Below are 23,670 nucleotides of genomic sequence, written 5' to 3'. Positions count from 1 at the left end.
TACAAATCCTCCAAACTGCAAGGTAATATCGTTCAATTGCAGGTCCTTTTCATGGCTTCAAAAAGTCAGCTGTATTTTGCATTCAATAGTTGAAAATTTTTTAGAAAGCTTCATTATCAAATGAGATCTCAATAGCTTCAAGGTCAAGTTTTTGCCAAAGCCGTCTAAAATTATGAGGATCCTTTTGCCATTATTCAATTGTTGCCATAACCGTATTACTCTTCCATTATTAGTTACTTCATAAAAGAAAACAATCTCAAACATTCTAGATTTTAAAAAGTTTTTGATCAACAAGTTAAAAAAAAATGAACCAACAAAATGGCAAGTGTTAGTGGCTTTGGAATAGCCTAAGATAGTTTGATCTCCTCATTTTCACCCTATGGCTTCATTTTTTACCTTTTCCCCTTTTTGCTTTCCCTGAAAGCATTCAAAGCTTTCTTTAGTGAGTAAAAGAAAGAAGAGGAAGAAAAAGAACAAAAAATGGAAATCCTCTCTCACCCACCCCTCTGCCATTGTTTCAAATAAAAAAAGAGTTTACACGCAACCTCTCGCATTTTTTCAAATTAAAAAAAATGAGCATACACGCAACCTTTGACACATGCAAAAAGAGATGCGAGAAGAAAAAAAGAAACACCAACTGTGATACCTAACTTACCTTAGGAGTTAAGATATTGTCAAAATGAGTTTTTTTTTTCTTTCTTTTTTATGTTAAAATTACATTTCTTACGTGAGAAACATGATTTTTGTGGTTCAAAAACTATATTTTTAATATAGAAAATATAGTTTAAACAATTTTTAATATCTAACTTTCTTATTTATTATCAATCACTTTTTGAAAAAAAAAAAAGGGTGATCTTTCAAAAATTATCAACCACATTTTTAGATTTATAAACATAGTTTTTATTAGCAAACACTACATTTTTAAGTATTATAAATACTTTTTTTTCTAAATCACATCAATTATTAAGTTTCCCACATTATAAATGTAAATGATATGAAAATATTTATATTATTTTATTATTATTTTAATTGATTTACTATATTTTAAATATAAAAAAAATGTATCTTTTTTTCAAATATTTTTATAAAATAAAAAAATGCCTAAAAAAAAAAAAACTAAGGAGAACTAACAAACAGTCACATGGCACCCCCAATTAAAAATCTTGTGCTCCGTACATGTGCAAAATATCTTATGGATGGATAAAAGAAAATAAAAAAAAGTAAGTTAAAAATCAAAACAAATTAAATAAGAAAGAAGAAATTTAAAACATAAAAAAAAAAAATGGAGGATGTGCAGGAAACAAAATGAGAAGAAATAGAAAGATTGGTTGACGTGGATCAAAATAAATCAATTTAAAAAGAGAAAAGCTAAAAAAATAATAAAAAAAAGATAACTGACGTTGATAGGTTGAGAACTCACCAATTCTTACAAAATTAATAGTATGGATTTACAAATTTTCATAAAAACATCATATTAAAGCATACTTTCAATTTTATAATAGGAAAAGCATAGGAACTTTTTAACTAGTTACAAATTTATCTTTATTGAACTTTGTAAAATTTTAAACATGGAAAAAAATTTGTTTGTCAAAAATTTTATGATGAAAAAAGAAACTGCATTAGGAACCTCATCATGGGAATTTACTTAGTTATGCACTATTTGAGCAAGAACATCAGGACACTCTTCAACGATATACTATCCTCTTGATTTTGCAGACTAATCTTTGCGAGAGTATGAGCAGCTGTCTCATTACACGCGAAAGTTGTGAGCTTTGAAAGCATTTCAGCCACTACCTAGCTTCTTCTATGATCTTACCTACAGGTGATAAGTCCTGAGCTGTAGACTGAATCCTCCTTGTAACTCCCAAGCTGTCTCCCTCCAGTACGATTCTAACAAATCCCTATCTTTTGCAAATGGCAAAGCCTTGAAAGCAGCCATTGCTTCCACTTTGAAAGGATTGTCGACCTCCTAAAGCAAAAAGGATGCTGCCCCCAGCACAGCACCAATCCAGTCCCTGATCACCACTCCTATCCAGCCCCTTCTGTTGGATAAATTAATCAATTCCGCCTTCAAATTTAATTTTTCACCATACCAAAAACAGGCGGTAGCCATATTTGAGTGTTCATTAACAAGGTCACTGGTCTCACTTGTGCCTCCTTAAATTCTTGCATATATCTCCTAATATGAACTTCTAACGCCTGCGGTGTTCTTGCTTCTTGATCATGTAATACACAGTTTCTTTCCTCCCATGAAGCTCAAACTGTTCTCACGAACAAAGAAAATTTTTCATTGTTTAGAAAGGTGCATGCTTACTTTATCCTGCTCGGTGTGTCAGATAAGTTGCCATCAAATCCGAAGACATCTCCAAATTGCCTCCAAACATTATTTGCGTATGTACAAGATTTGAGAGCGTTAAATTTTGACTCATCCACCATATCGCACCTGATGAAGCAAATCTAGTTAACATTGATAAAACGCTTGTTCAGATTTTGCATAGTCGGTATAATTTCATGAAAAACTCTCCAAAGCAGCACTTTAATCTTGCTCGGAACCGAACCTCCGCTGTCCAAATTCTTTTCCAAACAGGTCGACTGGTCTCCTCCCCTAAGCCATCATTCTCACAGGGGGCTTTATAAGAACTTTTTACTATGTAAACCCCTTTATTTTCATAGTGACATATTAACATATCGTGAGAACCCAATTTACTAATTGGAATTGCACATATTGTGTCCGCTTCATTTTGTGAAAACAATTCTAGGACAAGCACTCTTCCACCTTAATGTATTAGGATCAATCAGTTCTTGCACAAGGCAATTTTCTTCAAGTTCCCTCTCGGATATTGAACCAGAAAAGGCCATTTCATTGGGATCCACTTATCACCCCAGATCCTAATTTGCTGTCCATTCCCTACCCTCCAGCGCAGTCCCCTTTCCAATACCGCTCTAGCTCCCCAGATGCTACGCTATGTCTGTGAAGGATTGTTTCCAAGTGCAGCTTCCCAAAAAGTGCAATGAGGGAAATACCTGGCTTTTAGAACCTGGTGTACGCCAACCAATCTGTCCTTGTTAGGAGTCTCCTACCTTGTTTGCCCAACATAGGATAAAAATAATTTAAACACAGGACCCACATTCTCATTTGCAGGAAAATAAAATGAACATTAAGAGCATTAAGTACCAATAAATTTTTTTAATGATAAGTTATAATTATATTGTAAATTTTATTTGATTGGTTCTACTAATATTAGTACATTTCTTCATATTTTATTTTATTCAGTTAATTATATTATCACAATTACATTTGAATATTTGGTTCAATACTATCTTAATATCTCCTCTTTCAAAGGTAATACACATACGCGGGCTGAGAAATCCATCAGACACAGGCAGCAAGTTTCCAAACACTATTCCCACATTTTCAACTATATTTCTTTCCCCTTTTTGGGTGAATGTTACAATGTATTTTCTAAATTGAATCTTGCGGAATGTAAGTGTCCTGTCTTTACAAATGCAAAGCTGGAGTGAGATGTTAATATATACAGCAAAAAAAGGTTACAAAAATGGCAAAATCTGCAAGCCCTGAACCTCAACATGCTGCACTTGAAAAAATATTGGGTATGGGAAAAACTCTTGCATCATACACATTACCAATGCCCAAAACAGCAGCAGATACTGCAAGCTGGTTTGCTCCTATCATAAAAATTTGATTCCATTAAGAAAAGCTAATAAGTTGATTTTGCAGCACTGTGCCCTTCTATAACTTGATTCCCACTTCCAGCGCAGCTGCCATTGAAGCAGATGCCTCTTCAAGGGTTCGCTTCTTTTGAACCGTGTTGAAGGCCTCAAGAATATCTCCTTCCTGCCATTCATCATAGTCATCCACTCCGATACCGCACTCCAAACCAGCATTTACCTGTTCAGAAGAGAGATACGGTGTCCATCCATTATAGAAGAAAGAAATTATCGTGACCATGTCAACTAAACAAGAAAGCAAGAACTATCTCTCCCTAAATATCTTCAAGATTCAACACTTGAAACATTCATCAACCACGTAGATTAGTAAAATAGGTGAAAACATATTAATGCTGGTACAGCCACTTTGCACGGCATCAAATCATAGACATAATATCTCTCCAAAAAAGCATCTCACAACATGATCTAGAAGAATAAGCCCACAATCCAACTTTCTCAAACATTAAACCTTCTACAACACAAAAGCCTCCCATAAACATATCTCAACATAAAGAAACGGATTAACAAAACCAAGGTGAAGGGAAAGCCACTGGTTCTTACATTAGATAAATCAGGACATAGAATGTATCATGAATAGGATCAGTACAAGTGAAAAACTACAGAGAAAAGCTGTGCCATAATCCAATATTTAAGAAGGCTTTTATTTATATCAAGCTCCAAGGTGCAACATACTATCTGTTTCAACCAATTAATAAGTTCAAACTCAAGTCCTTATCTTCCTATCATTTATCCCTCTTGAATACAAATTTCTGCACTCAAGAACAATGATCTCAAGACAAAGTTTAGAAAATGAAGGCACAAAAGGAAACCGGGATGTGATGCAGAAGGGAAGGAAATTTTTACAATATTATTCATTTGGAAGATTTGATTAGAATAAAAGCAAATTAATCAAAAGAAGCTCTGCCTGATGCTAACAGATGCATCTGTTGTTGCTAAATATCCTAATCACAAACTATACTCAAAATCCCATGAAATTGCAAAATTAGAAAGATAAAATTAATTCAACATAAAAAAGGTCCTATTTTGTCGAAAGATTAAACATTAATAATTTCCAATTATTACGGAAAATAAAGTACTAGTAAACAAAATACAGTGAAATAATTGTCAATCATATCATTCATTAGAGATAGAAAAGGCAACTGAAATGAACAGCCAAACCAAAACATAACTCGATTCAGTTTACAACTTCTGAATTCCTTTTTTATACATTTTTTTTTTTTGGTCTAGAAAAAGTCCCACAAGTGCACATGAAGGCAAACACTTTCAACCATAAATGCAACCAAACATGTAGACAATTTGCAACCTACGTATTATCCTTCTAATCATTCAAAATTTCATCTGACAATCATCATCTTCTTAGAAAATTGTCAACACAAGTTATTATCTTTACAAAATAAACCTTACCATGTTTTGAATTGTCCAAGATGGAAACAAGTGCAACCATAGAATTCAATATTCTGTTCATCACACTACTCAGCGAAACTTACTACTCAAATATATATCGATCTCTGATTTAATTATTCGACATAGAATAACTTCTGCTTGCAGATCTCTTTATGTGCAATTTGATCTTTTATTTTGACTAGTTCTTTTTATCTATGTGTCACATAACTAGGCAGAACATCAAATCCTCCCAAGCACAATTATTAGATAATTTACACAATTACTTATCTGAAGTCCCAATAAATTAGCAGATACACATAAGCAAGACAACAAAGAAACCAAAATACTGGAAGAACATGCATCGAAATGTCAGATTACAGAATAAAGAGGAGGGTTGGGGATGGGAATGCAAACAGAGAAAGAAGCCATCCTGGCAATCAACATTATACCTCTTTCACAATTTCCTTAACCCTTCGCAATGAATCAAGAACACTGACATGGACGGTGCGACCATTTCGAATGACATGAATGCCACAACCATTCACCACCTTTCCTTCTGTTACCATACATCCAGCAACACGACCACTGCCACTTCTGAAAACAACCCGAACCTCTGCAATGCCAATTGGTACTTGCTCCTATCAACAGAGAAGCAGTAACTGTCAACTCTGAATCTTTAACACTGAAATCTAAAACATACTGAAGGAAAAGCAGGGACATGACCCAAGAATTTAAAGCCTGTGAGTTCCAAGGTTACAAGAGATCAAACTACATTCAATGTTTAAAGCAGTGTACAAGAGACTATACAAGAACAGTGAAAAGAAAAAAAATATATCAAAAAAAGGTGAGAGTGAGAGAAGGATCAATGTCTACTTCTACAGACATTCAACAAATTAGAGGTAAAAGACAATGGTCAAAGTAATTGAGGAAAAATATGACTACCAGGGATTTGAAGATACGTTGCCATAGATGGTAGTAAAAATATTGTAGAAGCATGCATGTAGCCCATTCAGGCAATTAGAAGTAAAGGCTTCTTCAATGAATTAAGAACAGAGAATTCAAAAGGAGACTATGTTATGAAATGGATAAACATTTTTCCTCCATATCCCTCTCTTTTCATTTTCTATTCTCCCAAACAAGGGCCAGGTCCTTTCCTTCCCCCCTTTCTCCTTCATTCTTCCTATTCCCCTAAATCCATATATATTTTGACTTATTGAACGATATGGAATGCCAAACAGCTTGATATACTCAGTCCACCCACAAGACATCTACAACCCCAATATCAAATTAAAAACATTTAAACATTAGGCTAACCTCAACAGGCTCTAGGAGTCCTTCCATTGCATTCCTCACATCATCAATAAGTTCATAGATAACTCTGTAAAGCCGAATCTCAACACCTTTATTTTCAGCATAGCTCTTGACAGAACCTGGTGTCTTCACATTAAATCCCAAAATAATGGCCTTGCTAGCAACCGCAAGATCAACATCACTAGTGCTTACATCTCCTGTTGCTTCCAAGAGAAACTTCAAAGTGACATTGACTTGTGGGAGCACCTGCAATGCTTGTCTGACAGCCTCTATAGATCCCTAGTTGTGAAAACAAATACAGTTTAGCAATTATAATGCTCATTGGAAATAGATAGGAAATGTCAACAAGAATGTTCAAAGATGTCATTTCTTTCCATGGAACCAGCACCACAGCAAAGGCACCAAGCATTAGACTAATATGTTAAAAATGCAATAACAAGATGAAAACTGGCTATTTTCTGAAACGATGATAGAGTTTGAACTGCCAAAGACAAGATTTTTTTTTTTATTTTTTTTCTCAAACAAAGACAATTTTTTTAGTACATAAAAGAAGAAATGTTAATTGACTATATGCTAATGTTTGGCCCATATAATTCAATCCTCCTATCACATACGTCCCTATGCTCGCTATTCTTAGCTTTTTAACTACCATCACAGGGAAACAGCCTCTCTTTTGGCCCCATGTCAGTCTCATGCAATTTAAATGAACCCAATGTGCCTCATTAATCTTTATTGGTCAACGATCACACACAAATTATGGTGCAATTCACACAGATGGCTTACGGTGCATATTTGCTTCCTCTCACAAAATTTTATATAACTTGTACATACCAACAGCATCTTTTTTCATTCTCTTCCCCCTTTTCCCCCAACAAAAGGATGAGACCTGACCAATAACCTTTTAGCAGCAGCATCATCATGTACTCAATAGAAAGGCCAAGCCATCCAGATGCATTTTTAAAATTTCATCATAATTCAAATTAATAATGTTATGAATGAGATAGCCTGGCATTTTGTTTTCCTTTCTATAAATCTGATGCAAATACCTGTAAATCAACCTTCAAGATAATATTGAGCTGATGCAAGTCTAACCCAGAAAACTTTCCAGCTGACACAGCAGAAGCTAAAGAAGAAAGTGTGACCTTTCCATCCCCAGCCTTGGCCGACATACGTTCATTTCGCAACTGCTCAGCACATGCCTCTGCCTTTTCACGAGCAACATCAAGGGAAGCAACAACCTCAAATTCATCACCAGCAATTGGAACATTATTCAAACCGATGACCTGAAGACATACACACAGATCTCTTAGGGGAAGTACTAACCCTTAAGTAACGGTATAAAAATAGAACCAAACAAAGCCAATGTATGGACACCATGAAACAGATATTCAACAAAATGATTTAAACTTGCTCCTGGTTAGTTTCAAAATATGTAGGCAACATAAAACTAAAAATGATACATTCTGCATGTTATTGAGCTCAGAAAATGCCACTTCATGAAGAGTATACACCAAATAATAGTGCATGTCATCTTCTTTTATGTATTTTCCTATTCAAAATTTTCTCCTCTTCTCTTCATGGGCCTCGAGGATGATTGGAATCTTGTTAGGAGAGAGAAAAAGACAAACTATGGGTAAAGCCCATAAAAGATACAGTATAGCCTAAGTCATCACCCAAATGCTTTAGGAAACACCTTAGATGAGTACCTAAACGAGTCATTAATCAGAGAATCTTTCAATTCTCAAATTAGAAATTGAAAATTCCTAAAAGAAAAAAGATGAGGGGGCCCAAGCAGTTTATTATTGATCAATTATGATTTGTCTACTCATTGTCCAGAAGAACTCTTAAATAGCCAACTGCTAAAGTTAATGCTATTTGTCATCCACTAAAATTCATGTTTAAAATTATCACCATCAATTAACACCAATTTTGTATTTTGAGGTTACCTTAATGAACAATTTCTCGTCTTAGTTATCATGTTATACAAAGTCCATGTATAAAGAAAATACATTTTACTTACATCTATCAGAAATATCATCTTTCTTTCATAAAATCAACAGATAATCAAGGTGTTCCATAAATGATGTAATTTTAACTAGTTTCTTTATACTTGACTTCTGCAAATAAATACAAGAAATGGAAGAGAATCTACAAATAACTTTTCAAGTCAGAAGGCCCATAGTCATTAGACCCTATGTTTATGATTTTTCTAAAGGCTTGTGAGGGCCAATTGAAAGGGCAGGGAAGAGGATAAGAGATTTCCCACCTTCACCCAACACCATTTCAACTAACTCAGCTGAGGTTATTGTGCTATGGTATCCATCAATTTTATCTAGACTACAATTATAATGCTTAACAGAGATGTACTTAGCCTCATTAAACCAAAAACATAAAATTTCAGGCTATAGATGAGTTCACAAAGACTAAGTTCCTGTTTTAGCCTCAACTACATTCATACATTTTCTATTCACATGACAGATCTGTGCTGATAAATTAACATGATTATATACCCTTTAGCCTCATAAGGATGACCTTAGATAATCATGATAATATAGGAATGTGGGAGCTGAGCAAAAAATCAAACTGAAAAATTAGATATTAATTTTTTTTTTTTAAAAAGAAGGTGATTCTGTGATTCCTATTTAAGATAAAGGTGGAAGGCAATGCTAGAAAGGGGGCAAAGAACGTTGTTGTTTCTCTTTCTGTTGTTTTGACAGCCTAAATACAGACAACTTTTAACAATCTAACATCACATGTGTCACTAATTTCCAACTACAAGGGCCACAGAAGGAAATCAAGCTGCATGTCAAAATGTTAACTATTTTGTAACAAGTCCAACAATCAGTTGAATGTCTGTGCTCAACTTAGAGCAACAGGTTTATTAGTATGTTTCAAGCCAACAATGAAAACTACAGTCAAAGATGGCAAGACAGATATGTAAATAAGAAGAGAAACATAATAATTTGCTAACTTGTATGGGTATGGAGGGTCCAGCCTCATCAACACGGTTTCCACTATCATCGAACAAGGCACGCACCTGATCATGGACATAGTGGAAAATCCCCTCAGAGATGGCTTCACAAAATTAAGCATTTATGCCATATAGTACGCAGAGATTTCATGTTAGAACAATCTAGAGTTAGACTCCAATTTACCAACCTTTCCAAACGCTTCTCCACAAACAACTACATCCCCTCTTTTAAGAGTTCCATTCTGCACAATAAAAGTAGCTACAGGTCCTTTAGATTTATGAAGACCTGCCTCAATAACAGTTCCTTTTGCATTTCGATCAGGATTAGCCTTTAACTCTTGTAACTGTAACAATCAGGATGAAGGTCATATTGCAAGTAACAATAAGCAAGACAGATACATATTTATAGTTAGACACAAAAAACTCACTTGTTATTTGAAATATTTCACCAAAGATATTACAACTTAGACGTAAAATCATATTGAACTTTTAAGCATTGGTGAAACTTTTTTTGTTTTTCAAAATGTTTTGCCTCAAAAGTGCCTAATGGCATCATTAATTGGTCAAGTTAGTAGAATCCGAAAAAGTTTATAAGTAGAAGGAAAATAAACTACAGAGAAAATTCAAAATTATTTGAAAACTTAGAAAGATAAGGAGCCAAGGTTCTCATAACAGCCAAAACTAGTAACAAGCAAGATTATATGTGCTTGATACAGGAAGGATTTCAAAGCAAAATGATCCAGATGCAGGAAAGCCAATAATAGTACACACCTCAGCAACTAGCATAACAGTCTCCAATAGATCATCTATATTCTGCCCTTTGAGAGCACTGATCTGTAATAGCAGATGCAAAAATATAAGCATCCACAAAGCACATGAATCAACAACGAAGATGCATATATGATATATCATTAAAGAATAAAACCTGAACCATAGGGATGTCACCACCCCAGTCTTCTGGCATCAGACCAATTGAAGAAAGCTCTTGCATGACTCTTTCTGGGTTAGCTCCATCTTTATCTATCTGTTACAGAGGAATGAATAATATTAGCAGTATCTCAATAACAAGACTTGGAGCATTGGCAACCACCAGAATTTTCTCGTAGAGTAGACTCACTTTCTGATTTTCAGAACAGATTACATTACTATCAACACACCTTATTTATAGCAATGACAATCGGTACTTCAGCTGCCTTAGCATGGGCTATGGCCTCATTCGTTTGAGGACGGATCCCATCATCAGCAGCTACCACAATGACCACAATGTCTGTCACCCTTGCTCCACGAGCTCTCATTGCCCCAAACGCCTACATGAATGCATATGGTAGATGTCATCAAAGACCAATATGATGCAAGCAAGTTACAGTTAAGAATTTACTCTATAACAGCATTATTGTCAGAGGTTATTAGTTGCTGAAGTAAGTAACAACAAATTCAAAGGGGATGCAAAAGCTATTCCTAGTTGATGAAGAACTTTAAAATTGAAAGTTCCTAGTGATTATTTTACCTCATGTCCAGGAGTATCTAGAAACACACACGGTTGTGGCTTGCCATCAATTGGTACTAGAACCTTATATGCTCCAATTCCTTGTGTTATACCACCTGCTTCTGAAGCAGCCACCTGTAAATATCCAGCAATCAGGCATCAGTTGGATAATTCATATGTTTTGCTAGTTAGTAACCGCAAATAGCTTTCAGTATCAATTAACTTAATTGTTAATTATTTTTGAGCAGAGAATCATTCTATCACAAGCACACCGCCTTGAAATGAAAAGAAAAGTTCATGCAGAATAAGTAAATCCTACGACCTGAAAGTTTCCATTAATTTCAGATGCAAAATAAATTCATAAGGACCATTAGACTGATCAAAGTTCCACACACCTTGCTCTTTCGAATAAAATCCAGTAGAGTTGTCTGCCAAGCATAAATAACCAAAATACACATTAGTAAGTCTACTGTTTAAGATAAGATTCTTTCTTCTTCACTTCAAATTGAAATAAAAGAACAGGAGGAATTCTGTATACAAAAAGATTACAACTAACCTTCCCATGGTCAACATGACCCATTATAGTGAGAACAGGAGGTCTGTCTTTTAGCTTATCTAGGTCGTCTTCATCGAGAATTTCCTTCTTTTTTGCCATTTCTTCTACCTTTACAGGATCAGCATCTATGACTTCCACATCATACTCCTTACAAACCATCTTCACCATGTCTTTGTCCAAAGTTTGCACTCCATCTGGCTTAATCCCCTTGGAGTACAGATATCCAAGAATTTCCCCCTCACCAATGGCCAAACTGTAGGCTAACTCCTCTATCAACATGCCTTTTTCTCCAACCTCCAAAATTTCCACTTTAACAGGTGCTGCCTCTTTGGCAGCCTGGAGTCTAGCTGCCTTTCTACTAGCTTTACTCCATTTCCTCCCTTTCCTTGCAGCAGCACCAGGTATTGACACATTTAATTCTGATGTCTCCTCATCTGGAATTTCAAGATCATCATCATTAACAATGCGCCTCCGTGGACCTCCAGCAGAAACATTTTTCTTGCGATAATCATCCTTGAACTTTCCAGAGGCAGGGCCCTTCCCTGGCTTTGTAGGGGCTAATACAGCTTGATCAATAATAGGGTCAACCACAGGCTTCTTTGATGCAAATTTATCAATCAGAATAGGCTTTCTTTCTTTACTCTTCCCATCTGAATCAACTGGTGACTTTTTAGCTGCTCCAACATCTTTCAAAATAACCGGCTTCTTCACCCTAGGTGGAGGCGCTACAGATGGCTTAGCTTGTAACTTAGGTTGAGGTCTTAAAGGTGGCTGTGGAGGTCTCAAAGGTGAAGCAACACTCCCACCTTGAGACTCCACCTTCCCCACTCCTCCTCCTCTTTTATCATTATTATTAACCTTAGGAGGCTCCTTAACAACATTTTGCACAGTCGCAACACTATCCCCTTTCCTCCACACACTCTTCAAAGACACACTCTTCAAAGACTTAGCCTTTTTACCACCACCCGAACCACCACCATTACTACTTGCTTTAGCTTTATTTACATTCACATTCACATTTACATTTGAAGTTTCCAACTTTTCAGCTTTCTCCAATACTTCACCCAATGACTCAATCACTTTATTTCTCTCATTTTGTTCTTCATACTCATCCTCATCCTCACCCTCACTTAATTCAACATCCCAAGACAAACCCTTTTTGTTTTTCGCCTCCTCGGACTTTAAAACCGGCTTGGGGGCAGGTTTAAGAACAATTTCAGCATCAGTATCTTTATAAGAAGAAGAGGAAGAAGCATCGTTTGCCTCAGCAACAAAATCAGTGGTTGCCACAGAGTATTTACATTTACATTTCCTACTAAAACTCCTTTTAGACAATGAAACTCTTCTAATACAAGAATAATAAGATGACGAAACTGGTTCAGAGCAATAATTAATGAAAGTAGCATTAAGAGTTCCCAAATTAACAAGGGAAGCTAAAGAAGAAGACATTGTTCCTACAACTATTACCATTCTAAGCTAAATTTGGTTCATCAGAATTAGGAGAAAAAGGAAAACGAAAAGAAACCAGAACAACAAAACCAAAAATCTTACCTCATTTCTTTGTTTCAGGGAATTGGGCAAAACAATAAAATTGTGAGGTGGTGCTTACGGGTGACGGGCAAAGCTAAAAAACAAAGGGGTCTGGTCTGGGTCTGGACATATTTGTGGGTAATGTCATGTGTGGCTGATTCTCCTCCTGTCAAATTTTTTTTCTTGGTTTTTTTGTGATAAGGCTGGTTTTCTTTTTCTTTTGTTAACAAGAAAAAAAAAATCTACCATTGTTTTTGGCTCACAATAAAAATAAAATTAGAAAAATTCTTGCTTTTCTATAATTTATATATATATTTTTTTTGGGAAGGTTGTTTTTGAGGGTTGAAAGTGATTTCATATTTGATAATTCGTATTTTTATATAATATTTTATCTCGTATTTGATATATATAATGATATTTAATATTAAAATATGATATAAATTATAAAATATATTTAAATTTTTTACATGAATACAAGACATTTATTATACAAATTATACTTGACACAATATGATTAATATGTGTAAAATCAATTCATTTAAACATATTACAAATAAATATGAATATCACATATACATATAAATAAATATGATTAATTCGAATACATATAAAAATATAATTAAAATAATAAATAATTATAAACTATCTATTATTTATAACTTAATAAATTTGATATATTAATAATATAAAAAAATACTTATATATTAAAAAAAACTTTAATACCCATTTAATATATATTTAATATATATATATAAATTTTAATATATATTGCACGACTACATTAATTTTTAGTATCAAATTTAAAATGATATACTATTAAAAATTAAAAAATAAAATAATAATATATAGGATTAATATCAATATTTATCTTTATATTTATATTATTAATATAAAAATAATTTTATAATAATTTTTAAATGAGTATCATAATTAAATGTTTAAAATAATTTTTAAATGATATTAAATAATTAATTAAGTATTACAATTAAAAGATTAAAAATTAAAATAATTTTTACATGTTTATATTAAATTAAAATAAATATAAAAAATATGTTAAATGTATTAAATATATTAAATGTATTAAACATGTTAAACATATATTAGTATAATAAAATTAAATCAAATATATTATTCATATCATATCACTTATTCAAACGAATTATATCATACCAAATTCTTATCGACACGAATAAATACGAAACATATTTTTTTAAATACATATATAATTATTTTATATCATATAATCATATTATATCTTAAATTATCAAATTTATTTCATAGTCCATCTCAAATAATTCTCGAACTTGGTGTCTAATTTTGATTATAGAAACTTGCTGCTCACATGATTTTTGAAAGAAACTAATTAATTGAAAACCAACAAAATAAAATCCTATAATTGTTTTTTTATATAAAATTTTCATTGGAAAAAACAAGATTTGAATTTTATTTTTATTTGAAAAATTAAATTTTATTTTTTCAACATGGGATAAATGCATTTAGCATTTGAACGATTTTGGGTTACAAAGTAAATGAAAACTTTTTTTTTTCCATTTATAAATGGTAAACCTAATCTCAATATTCAAAATTCAAATAATCCGAATTTTTAAAAGAAAAAAATGAAGGGTTCGTAAATAGTATAAATTTTAAAAGTAAAATTTTTATGTGTTTTATTGGAATAATTTCAGTCATTGTTATTTTTAGATTATTTATCATTTTCCATGTCATTATTTATAATTAAAATAATACAAAAATATCTCTAAAAATGTTTATAAAATAAATACTCACACAATTATTGAAAAGATAAAAAATTTTGGACTTGGCACAATAGATATAGTTTTTGAGCCCAAGATGAATGAGCTCAGCTCACAACAATAGATTCCTAAATCAAAGGGTTGATTTGCTTAATCGAAGGAAAGGTTCTCTGAAATCAAGATTATGGGTTAGGGCTTAATGGATGGTCCATTATTTCAAGATCAAGCTCTTCGGCCATGGCTTAATAACAGGACCATTTAGATTACGAATTTTGGACTTGACTTGGTTGCAACCAACAATGGACCTATAAGATCGCACTTTCTTTCATATCTTGATTGGGCTTATTACTATAAACATTTCTCTATTTCAAAAAGGTTTAATTTTCTTATTCTCAACCCTTTCTTTTTTTTTTTCCCCTTTACCTTTCATTTTTTTTAAAGATTACTAAGAATAAAAAAAAATTATAAGCGTCGAAATTTAAATTTCAAATTTATTAAATATTATCTCTTAAAATTGACAGCATAAATGAATGAAACTAAGTTTATAATTTTTTTTTTTTTAATATGATTGGAGTTAAAATTCAAAACCTTCAACTTTAAAATCAATTTCAATATTATTGAATTAACAGCTCATCAATAACAATTTCTCTATTTTTTATTAAAACAATTTCTCTATTTTATGTCAGCAAAATGATTCTTTATTTAGAAATTGAAATTCCAATTTGGATGTCAAAGTTTTAAAATTGGAAAAATAAGAGGGGCGTAGTTTGTAGGATATATAATTAATTATAATTAATTAGAGATTTTTTTTTATTGAGAAAGTAAAAATTGAATCTTTATTATTAAAATTAAAATTTTAATATTTTATTAATAAATCATATGATTGTTGACTAATTCTTGTAGTACATATTTTTTATCTAGAAATCATCAAAATAGTCCCTTGAAGTACAAGTGCGATGCATGTGTTTCACAGCCTAACTACTGTGTTTTCCATGAAAGTGCTAGGTAGCTAGCTTTCGGTGATTTGAGACAAAAGAATCCCCGATAGAACACTCCCATAAAAGCCTTTTCAACGTGATTTGCATGATCACTCTTTTGGATTATACCTATGGCTTCTCCAACAGTTTACTTGCTTTGAAAGTAAAATTTCGAAAAACTTTTACCCTTTTTTTATAAATATGAAGAACTATTAGGTTTTGTAAGATTGTCCATCACTTGAACTTGGCTCGAATATTCTCCAATTTAGAGGGAAAAACGTCATCACTAGCACGAAAACTAATGGACATGCTTTCTTTTCGTTTCTTTTTCGGAATTGATTAACCAATGTGTCTATACTTGCATGTCTTGTTGAATAAACAGGACGATTAAGTTCCTATTACTCATTTTCTAGCTGGAAACAAACATTTACTTATTAATTGTAGCCATTGCAGAATCCATTAGTTGCCAGCTTATTTGATTGACTTAGAAAATTTTTCTTCTTGTCAACATTCTAAGGATGATCCGTGAATATATTTCCTCTCAAACCTATGAAACTTTACTCCAAATTTCAATCAGTGTCCTATATACCCTTTAAATATTTGGACTATAGTCCTGAATCATATATAAATTTAATCTTACATCTTACACAATGTCATCTCCTAATTATAAGTTTGTTGTCTTATTTTTCTGTGCAAGTAGCAGGAACATATCACTTATAATTATTACGTTATAGTTAACCAATTACAATTCAAAATTGTTTGAGATTTATCAAAATTTTAGATAAAACTCATACTTAAAAAGTGATGGATTTCTGCATAATTTTTTTATTGTGATGGACGATTTAGGATTATAGTAAAAAGATTTGTAAATAAAATGCTCTCGTATAGATCGTGACCACCAGACAATGAATATGCTCTTTGGCAAAAATTTCCACTACTAAATCTTCAAATTTAGTGAATTGTATCAAAGATTGTTTCCTATCATATCATGTTTGTTGTGTCTAAATGACTGGTTTGAAAGGGGTTCTTATTTTAAGCTAACATCAAAATGTCAAACTCCTCAACATTTACCAATAAGCAAACTTTGACATGACATTTGGAAAACACAACTAATTATCGGCTGCAAGAATCACAGGAGCATCAGTAAACTAAAGCCTCAGGACTAGATGGGGTTACTACACTAAGCGGCTTCAATAATGGTGATATGCTATGAAGTTTGAGGATTGATCATTTGTCCTGGAAAATTATTTTTATGGAGGTTCACAATATCAGTGTCAAAATGTAGAACTGTTCATTTGGTATAGATGAAAGGCAGATCAGGAGTCTAATTCAGTCACGCATGACTGCAATGTTATTGCAGCTAAAACAGAAAAAGAGAAGTTACACGTATTCTAATGTAAAAGTCCAGGAATCCCGTTATCGCTCAACCAAAAAATGGAAAATCTTTAGGGTTGACATTCCAATAGTAAATAAATTGTTTTAGCATGTAAGTTAAAGCAGTATCTTAGGGTTGACATTCAAATTAATAGTAAATAAATTGTTTTAGTATTTAAGATAAAGCAGTAAGTTGACTCAGCCTTTTATCTTGGCAAAATTTTGTTCCCCATGGCATAAGATCATTAATTTCTCTAGTTTGGTTATAGATAGTCCTTTAGGAAGCAATTCTGAAAGGAAGAGGGAAAGATTGTTAGACTGTTAGTTGAAAATCTTTTCATTTTGGACAAAAGGAACGGAAAAAGAGAAAAAGCACAAGGGAACAGCATGCACTTGCTTTATTAGTTTCCTGATTCCTGACCCTAGAGACAACAATTTTAAAATTAAAGGGGGTTTCAGTTTCTTTCCATGGAAAAGAAAATGAAGATGTACAACAGATTGTTCCCTCCTTAAGCATGACATGGATCGATAAGAAATTTTAACCAACTCCATTTTCGCATGCAGCTGATGGAGACTATATTTAGAAAATCTTCAACAATCTTTCCTGCAAAAAAAGATTGTTATATATCTCTGAGATGACTAGCGTGACTGCATTCATCAGAATGTTTTGATATTTGAAAAGAAAATGTGGTTCCAAGACCCATGAAATTGACTGCATCAGATTTAGTAGATTTGCATGATCTTCACATATATCCCTGCTATGATCAATGTTGCAAATATATAGTCCCTTGTTGTCTTCTTTATTAGAAATTTGTGGTTGTTGGAGATCCTTTTTCCAAGTAATTAACAGATATTGGTAACAACGTCTAACATGGAATTCCTCAAAGATATGAGAAAATCTACATAAGTTTTCTGCTATTATGCAATAGCTACATTTATATAGCAAATTACCAATCCCCATCAAAATCTTTTTTTGGTACAGGATAGCTAGTATAACTTGAAGAATTTCTGCACAGAACATAGACAAAGCAGGATAAAAAACACCCAGAACAAGAATATTAGCCCCTATTGTTTTTGAGTAGGAATCCTTCATGCTATTATGCAATAGCTACATTTATATACCAAATTACCAATCCCCATCAAAATCTTTGTTTGGTACAGGATAGCTAGTATAACTTGAAGAATTTCTGCACAGCACATAGACAAAGCAGGACAAAAAACACCCAGAACAAGAATATTAGCCCCTACTGTTTTTGAGTAGCAATCCTTCATTCCAATCATTCTATTTATTTATTTGTTGTTGATTGTAATACATTGTTTTACAAATCAACAGCTTTTTACTGAGGCTACACGAAGTTATTCCTTAATCAAACATGATTAATTTTTCACTCTCAAAAAATGGTGCTGGTCCATTTGATCTGATTCGAAACATGTAGCCTAGCTAAAACTTCAACTTGATGTCGTAGAATACAGTTTTGTAGCCAACTATGAAGCATGGATACGTCTGAACCCCTCGCGTGCTTGTATCTTATTGTTCAACTCTTTGACGCTTCCAATAACTTAAAAAACGTATCGAACTTAACTGGATTTGACAAAAAAGAAAAAAAAAAAAAAAGACACATCTTATGCGGATAAAGACATCTTTCATTCTTTTATTGTTGTGTTTACCATCAGTTTTTCTTCACAAGGGTATTTGTCTTTTAAAAATCAGCCTAATATTTAACATATATTCTTTAACTGATGACTATAATATAAAAAAATATTTTTTTATTTATTACCCTTTTTGCCATATTTGTATCTTATTTCTTAAAAATTATCATGTTATGGTATCTATATGGAGTGATACTCGTATTGCGTGTATGTGCTTCATAGATAGCTAAACAACAAAAACTAAGTACATCAATGAATTCAATATTTGTCTTCGGTACCTATTCAAGTTTGTTTCAAGCTTGATAACATCCTTCTTCAATTTCTATAACCTCATTTCCCTGTTCAAAAGCAGAAAAAAAACACAGTAATTCTAATCTTTGAGAGTCATTTGGAGATGTATATATGCCTCTACTGCTCCACACAGTCTACACACAGCAGCAGTCCTTGTCAAACATTAAAATCTCCAGGTTGCACTTGCACTTACTAATATTCAACTAATGCATGCAAGTAAATGAAAATTAAGTGTGCACTGACAAATTAAATACAATTATGAAAGCATCTTTCAAATTTCTACATTAACAAATTAATTATATGATCCCATCTTGGCGAAAACGTGTTTATTCTTACAGCTAAATGGCAATTTCAGAAGTATACATATATATATTCCATTGAGCTTTCCTTCTCACTGTGGTTCCCACTACTGAATTTATAAATTGTTTGCAGGCATGGATGTCGATTAGTATAAGAAGTCAAGTTATTTCGCATCGTCAACAGAGTTTGATTTCAAATATTTCACTTATAAAGCGTAAGTTCGAGTCTTGTAACCAGCTGTCCTCTTTGGGGGGCATTTGCAAATTCAATGTAAATCTTCTTTAAGGTCTATAATTTGCTCTGATCCTGAAATGGAGAAACCCCCCGTCATCCTAAACTTTTTTTTACCAAAAACGAAAAAAGTTATTTCACATCAAAACTAGGGGGAAGAAACAATGTTTGGTTAACAAAATTGCATCACTAATAAAAGATTGCTTTCGAGAGATCAGAGAATTAATTACAAGCTACTGTATATGACAGAATGATCATTCCGTCAAGTATATATGAGAGTAGAAAATTATTGAAGTTTCTTCCCCGCATACTTTCCTTTCAGAACAAACAATCGCGTTACACGTAAACTGCATGCCTTTTTCAACTCAAATAATCGTGATTCTGCGGAAACCCTTCTAGGCTAAGTAAGAGCTTTAAGCATTGAAAGATTCTGCAATGATTTTTATTTATTTATTTATTTTGGATTGAGACAGCAGAAATGCGTGTGGAACCCTCCACACAGATAAATTTTGTTATTGCGATGTGATAAGGTCTTTGGATGTATCAAATATTTCCTTCAGAATAATGGTTTTAGTGCAAAAAGTGTTGGGCAAAAACAGTGAAAAAAACGAAAAGTGAAACGTGAAATTCAAGCCCCACAATGTCATAATAAACTATTTGTTTAAGAAAAGTTTGCTGAAAATCCAAAATTTTCTCCTTCATTTTCTTCCCTTTTTCTCCTGTTACGTATACCTCTTTCTACAGCAACAAGACATGCCAAACGTATAAAACTTGACAACTCCTTAATGCAAAGGAAAAAAACCCTAACCTGCCTCACCATATCAAGAAACTATTCCCCTCTAAAGAGACAAGTTCTGACATGAAATCACAGACCAGCAGGACAAAAATTTGTTGTTCATTTCTGGGTGCATGTTTTCTGCCTTTTTTTTTTCAATTTCTTCTTCTTCTTCAACACTTAAATGTGGAATTCAAGTTTATAAAATTACAAATTCATCTAATTAAATCTATGCTTCTCCCTCGTTTATGTATGTGCAATGATAATAGTAATCACTTAACTGAAGGCCAGCTCATTCGATTGACCTCACGGATTCAAAGTTTTCATTCGGTCACAATTCGGTCCAATCCTTGATCTTTTTGCTTGAACTTTTTTCCTTTCCTCTACTTTTTTTCTTTTCTTTTCTTATAATGACCTGATAAATCAAGTATAACATAAATGATATGATGTCACCTTTCCATATTATGACTCATATGAAATCACCAAAGAAAGTTTTAATTTCTTCCCAAATTTTCCCACCAACAAATGAGCTGGTTAATGCATATTTCATTCATTCATTCAAAAAAAAAAAGTTTTGTTTCTTTCCCATCTGTCTTATCAAATTATCATTTCATTCAAAAGTTTTTGTTTTCTCACAAGTACTGTATGTTAAGACCTGTGGCAAAACCTTCTGTCTTGTTAATGTTCTGCTTTTTTTGCATTTTAAGGCCAAAAAGAAAAACAAAAAAAAAGGGAAAAATTCAAATCTCTCTCTATGGTTTTGCTAAGCAACTTGATCAAGCAAACTATTTGATAATTACTGAAACATATGAACAAATTAACCAAATTAGACCTAATAAAATAGTGAAGTCAAATACTTTTTTTTTTTTTGGGTACTGGGGTTCAAAGGTAATTTGCTAAAATATGTCAAATTGAGTTACCAATTTGTCAAAAATAATTTCTCCAGTCAAATCCATTGATTTCCCCATCAGATTAGTTCCAATTGCAACATCTGGGAGTGTATATGAATAAGATTTGATTGCCTAAGCTCTTAAATTGATATTGATTCACATTAATACTGTTTGGTCAAATAAAAATCCTATAATTTACATGCGATCAAATCATGGAACTTAGAACAAATTAACTACCTTATATATCTAAAAGAAAATGAATATACTTTATATATAATAGTTCATTTTTATATATTAACGGTGTAATTTTTAATTTTACAAGCAAAGTTAAGTGATTTCTATAATTCTATATGACAGTGAAATTTGAAAGTTTTATTATCAATGAACATGATAATTTATAACGCTACGCTTCGAAAATCTATAATTACATATCTTATTTTAAATTAAAGTTAGGTATGGAGAAACCAATAACCTTTTGAAAATGAACATTAATCTGTAATTGCAACATTAATTATTGGCCTATCAACAAGAATCTGTCAAGAAACATAACATATTATTAAATGTGTTATGATGTCCAGCAACACGTGCAAGTTGCCAATGAGTATCTACTTAAGATATCAGTTAGTAATTAAATTAGGAAGTGCTATAATTCATTGGATATATAAAAGACAATGTCCAAGTTCCACTACATATAATTGGTGGGCTCATTGATAGACGTTATATGCTTTAATTATTTTATTTTCGGGATACAACTAATAAGTAGTGACAAATCAATCGAAGTAGAACAGCAATAACCACACTCGTTTTCCTTCAAATTAATGAGAATATATATTTTTATTTATTTATTTAGAGAGGGAGATGTACAGTATTAAAATGCCCTAATGTATGCATTACGTCATGCCAAACATGTTCAAAGAAAGTAGGCAAAATGTTTAATTTCCACTTAAAAAAAGAGTCGAGAAATCTTAGGCTACATCTAAGGTGGGAAAATCAGTGTCAGAACTAGAGTTATTCAAGACTCGAATCATTTTGTCTAGGCCTATGAATCTGATCGGATTCGTGTTAAGTTTGGGCCTAGATTTTTAGGCTGGAGTTCAGTTTCCTCTGGTTGGATTAAATTAATATATTATTTTAATAATAAACTAATAGGAAAATTGGTAAGTCCGACCTAACTTATAAAAATGAGGTCCAACACAAATTCAACTCTTTGAACACCACTAAATTTACGACTTAGTAGGTTAAGTGTTTTGAACTGAGAGAAGATCTTATAACTCATAACAAATGGCATCACAACAAATTTAATTCCTATTTCAAATTAATTCCTATAGATATATATATAAGATTTAAACATAAATTTTATATATGTTAGTCCAAAAATCGAAAATTTCAAACTAATATAACGTAATAAGTAAGCTTTAACAACCATTTTAATTGACAAAAAAATTTGTCAATGTGGAACCTACACGAGAAAAAATTAAAAGAAATTAACATTAGTGTGTCAAGGCACTCACTCTCATTGATGTAACCTGCCCCCAAAAAAAATCATTCCATCCGAACACAATAAATCTTTGGAAAAATTTTCCACTAATCAAAGTTTGAGTTCATGCATTTGCATATATGTGTTTGATTCCTATCTTGTCATGTGCATCATATCACTTGGAATTTAGTCTATGTTAGAATTTTTTGAGCTTTCAATTTCATAAAATATGATTTGTCATACTCTTTTTGTAAAGCTCTTGAAAAGCTCTCCCCATTGATCATTAAATAAATATGAAATACATATAAAAAATGATGAAAGTTACCGGAATAAATCTAGTGATAATCTTTATCAAATAATAGTAAAGTAATAGTAGAAAAAAAGTTAAAATAATAAAAAAAATTCTTTAACTTTCCCTCTGAATTTAAACAAACCCATATATTTTTTATTGTACCCAAATAAACACTAAAACTTTAATTCATATCTAAATAAGTCCTTAACTTTTAATTTATATTGAAATAAGCCTTTAACATAATACATAATACATGTAGGACATTTGTTTCTCACAATCATAAATGCTTGAAGTAAAACAGTTATATAAAAAAATCAATTTTTATATGATTAAAGGGAACTAAAAAAAAAATTGCAATAAGTTTGAAATAAAAACTTATTTAGATACAAATCAAAATATAATAATTATACAAACGATTTATTTAAGTGTAAATAAAAATAAAAATTTGTATAAGTAAAATAATAAAATTCAATTTTTTTTTTAATATTTTAACCTAAGTTGTCGCTGTTGCTTCTCAAATGGTTAGGCACATGTTCAACGAAAAGAACATTAGACACGAATTATAGGCTCACTTAGGGCATTGAGCTTATTATAAAACAAAAGCTAGGATAGCTAGCATAGAGCCTCTCCTTTTTGTATGTTAATTTGTCGCATCTTATAGTTGCTAATTATAAC

General features: G+C 32.2%; 1 protein-coding gene across 2 annotated transcripts; it reads right to left on the bottom strand.

Moving 5' to 3' along the window:
• Nucleotides 1–3,391: 3,391 nt before the first annotated feature.
• FUG1 (Translation initiation factor 2, small GTP-binding protein) lies at nt 3,392–13,057 on the bottom strand. 2 transcript variants are annotated; one of them, XM_022861787.2, is made up of 12 exons: nt 11,458–13,057; nt 11,297–11,329; nt 10,923–11,036; nt 10,573–10,722; nt 10,341–10,439; nt 10,187–10,249; nt 9,604–9,759; nt 9,416–9,481; nt 7,491–7,727; nt 6,448–6,723; nt 5,583–5,771; nt 3,392–3,910 (listed from the first exon to the last, which is right to left on the bottom strand). In XM_022861787.2, exons 1-12 carry the CDS (start codon nt 12,925–12,927, stop codon nt 3,752–3,754), a joined length of 3,012 nt encoding a protein of 1,003 aa, XP_022717522.1. In that variant the 5' UTR covers nt 12,928–13,057; the 3' UTR covers nt 3,392–3,751. The 2 variants fall into 2 exon arrangements, with proteins under 2 accessions (XP_022717522.1, XP_089610292.1); XM_089754166.1 differs by lacking the exon at nt 9,416–9,481.
• Between the last annotated feature and the right edge of the window lie 10,613 nt (nt 13,058–23,670).

Source organism: Durio zibethinus, chromosome 25 (genome assembly GCF_047325235.1).
Source record: "Durio zibethinus cultivar Kanyao isolate XHJ-2024 chromosome 25, ASM4732523v1, whole genome shotgun sequence".
Lineage (NCBI taxonomy): Eukaryota > Viridiplantae > Streptophyta > Magnoliopsida > Malvales > Malvaceae > Durio > Durio zibethinus.
Note: the sequence above shows the minus strand (reverse complement) of the source record. Positions and strands in the feature narration are given on the sequence as shown.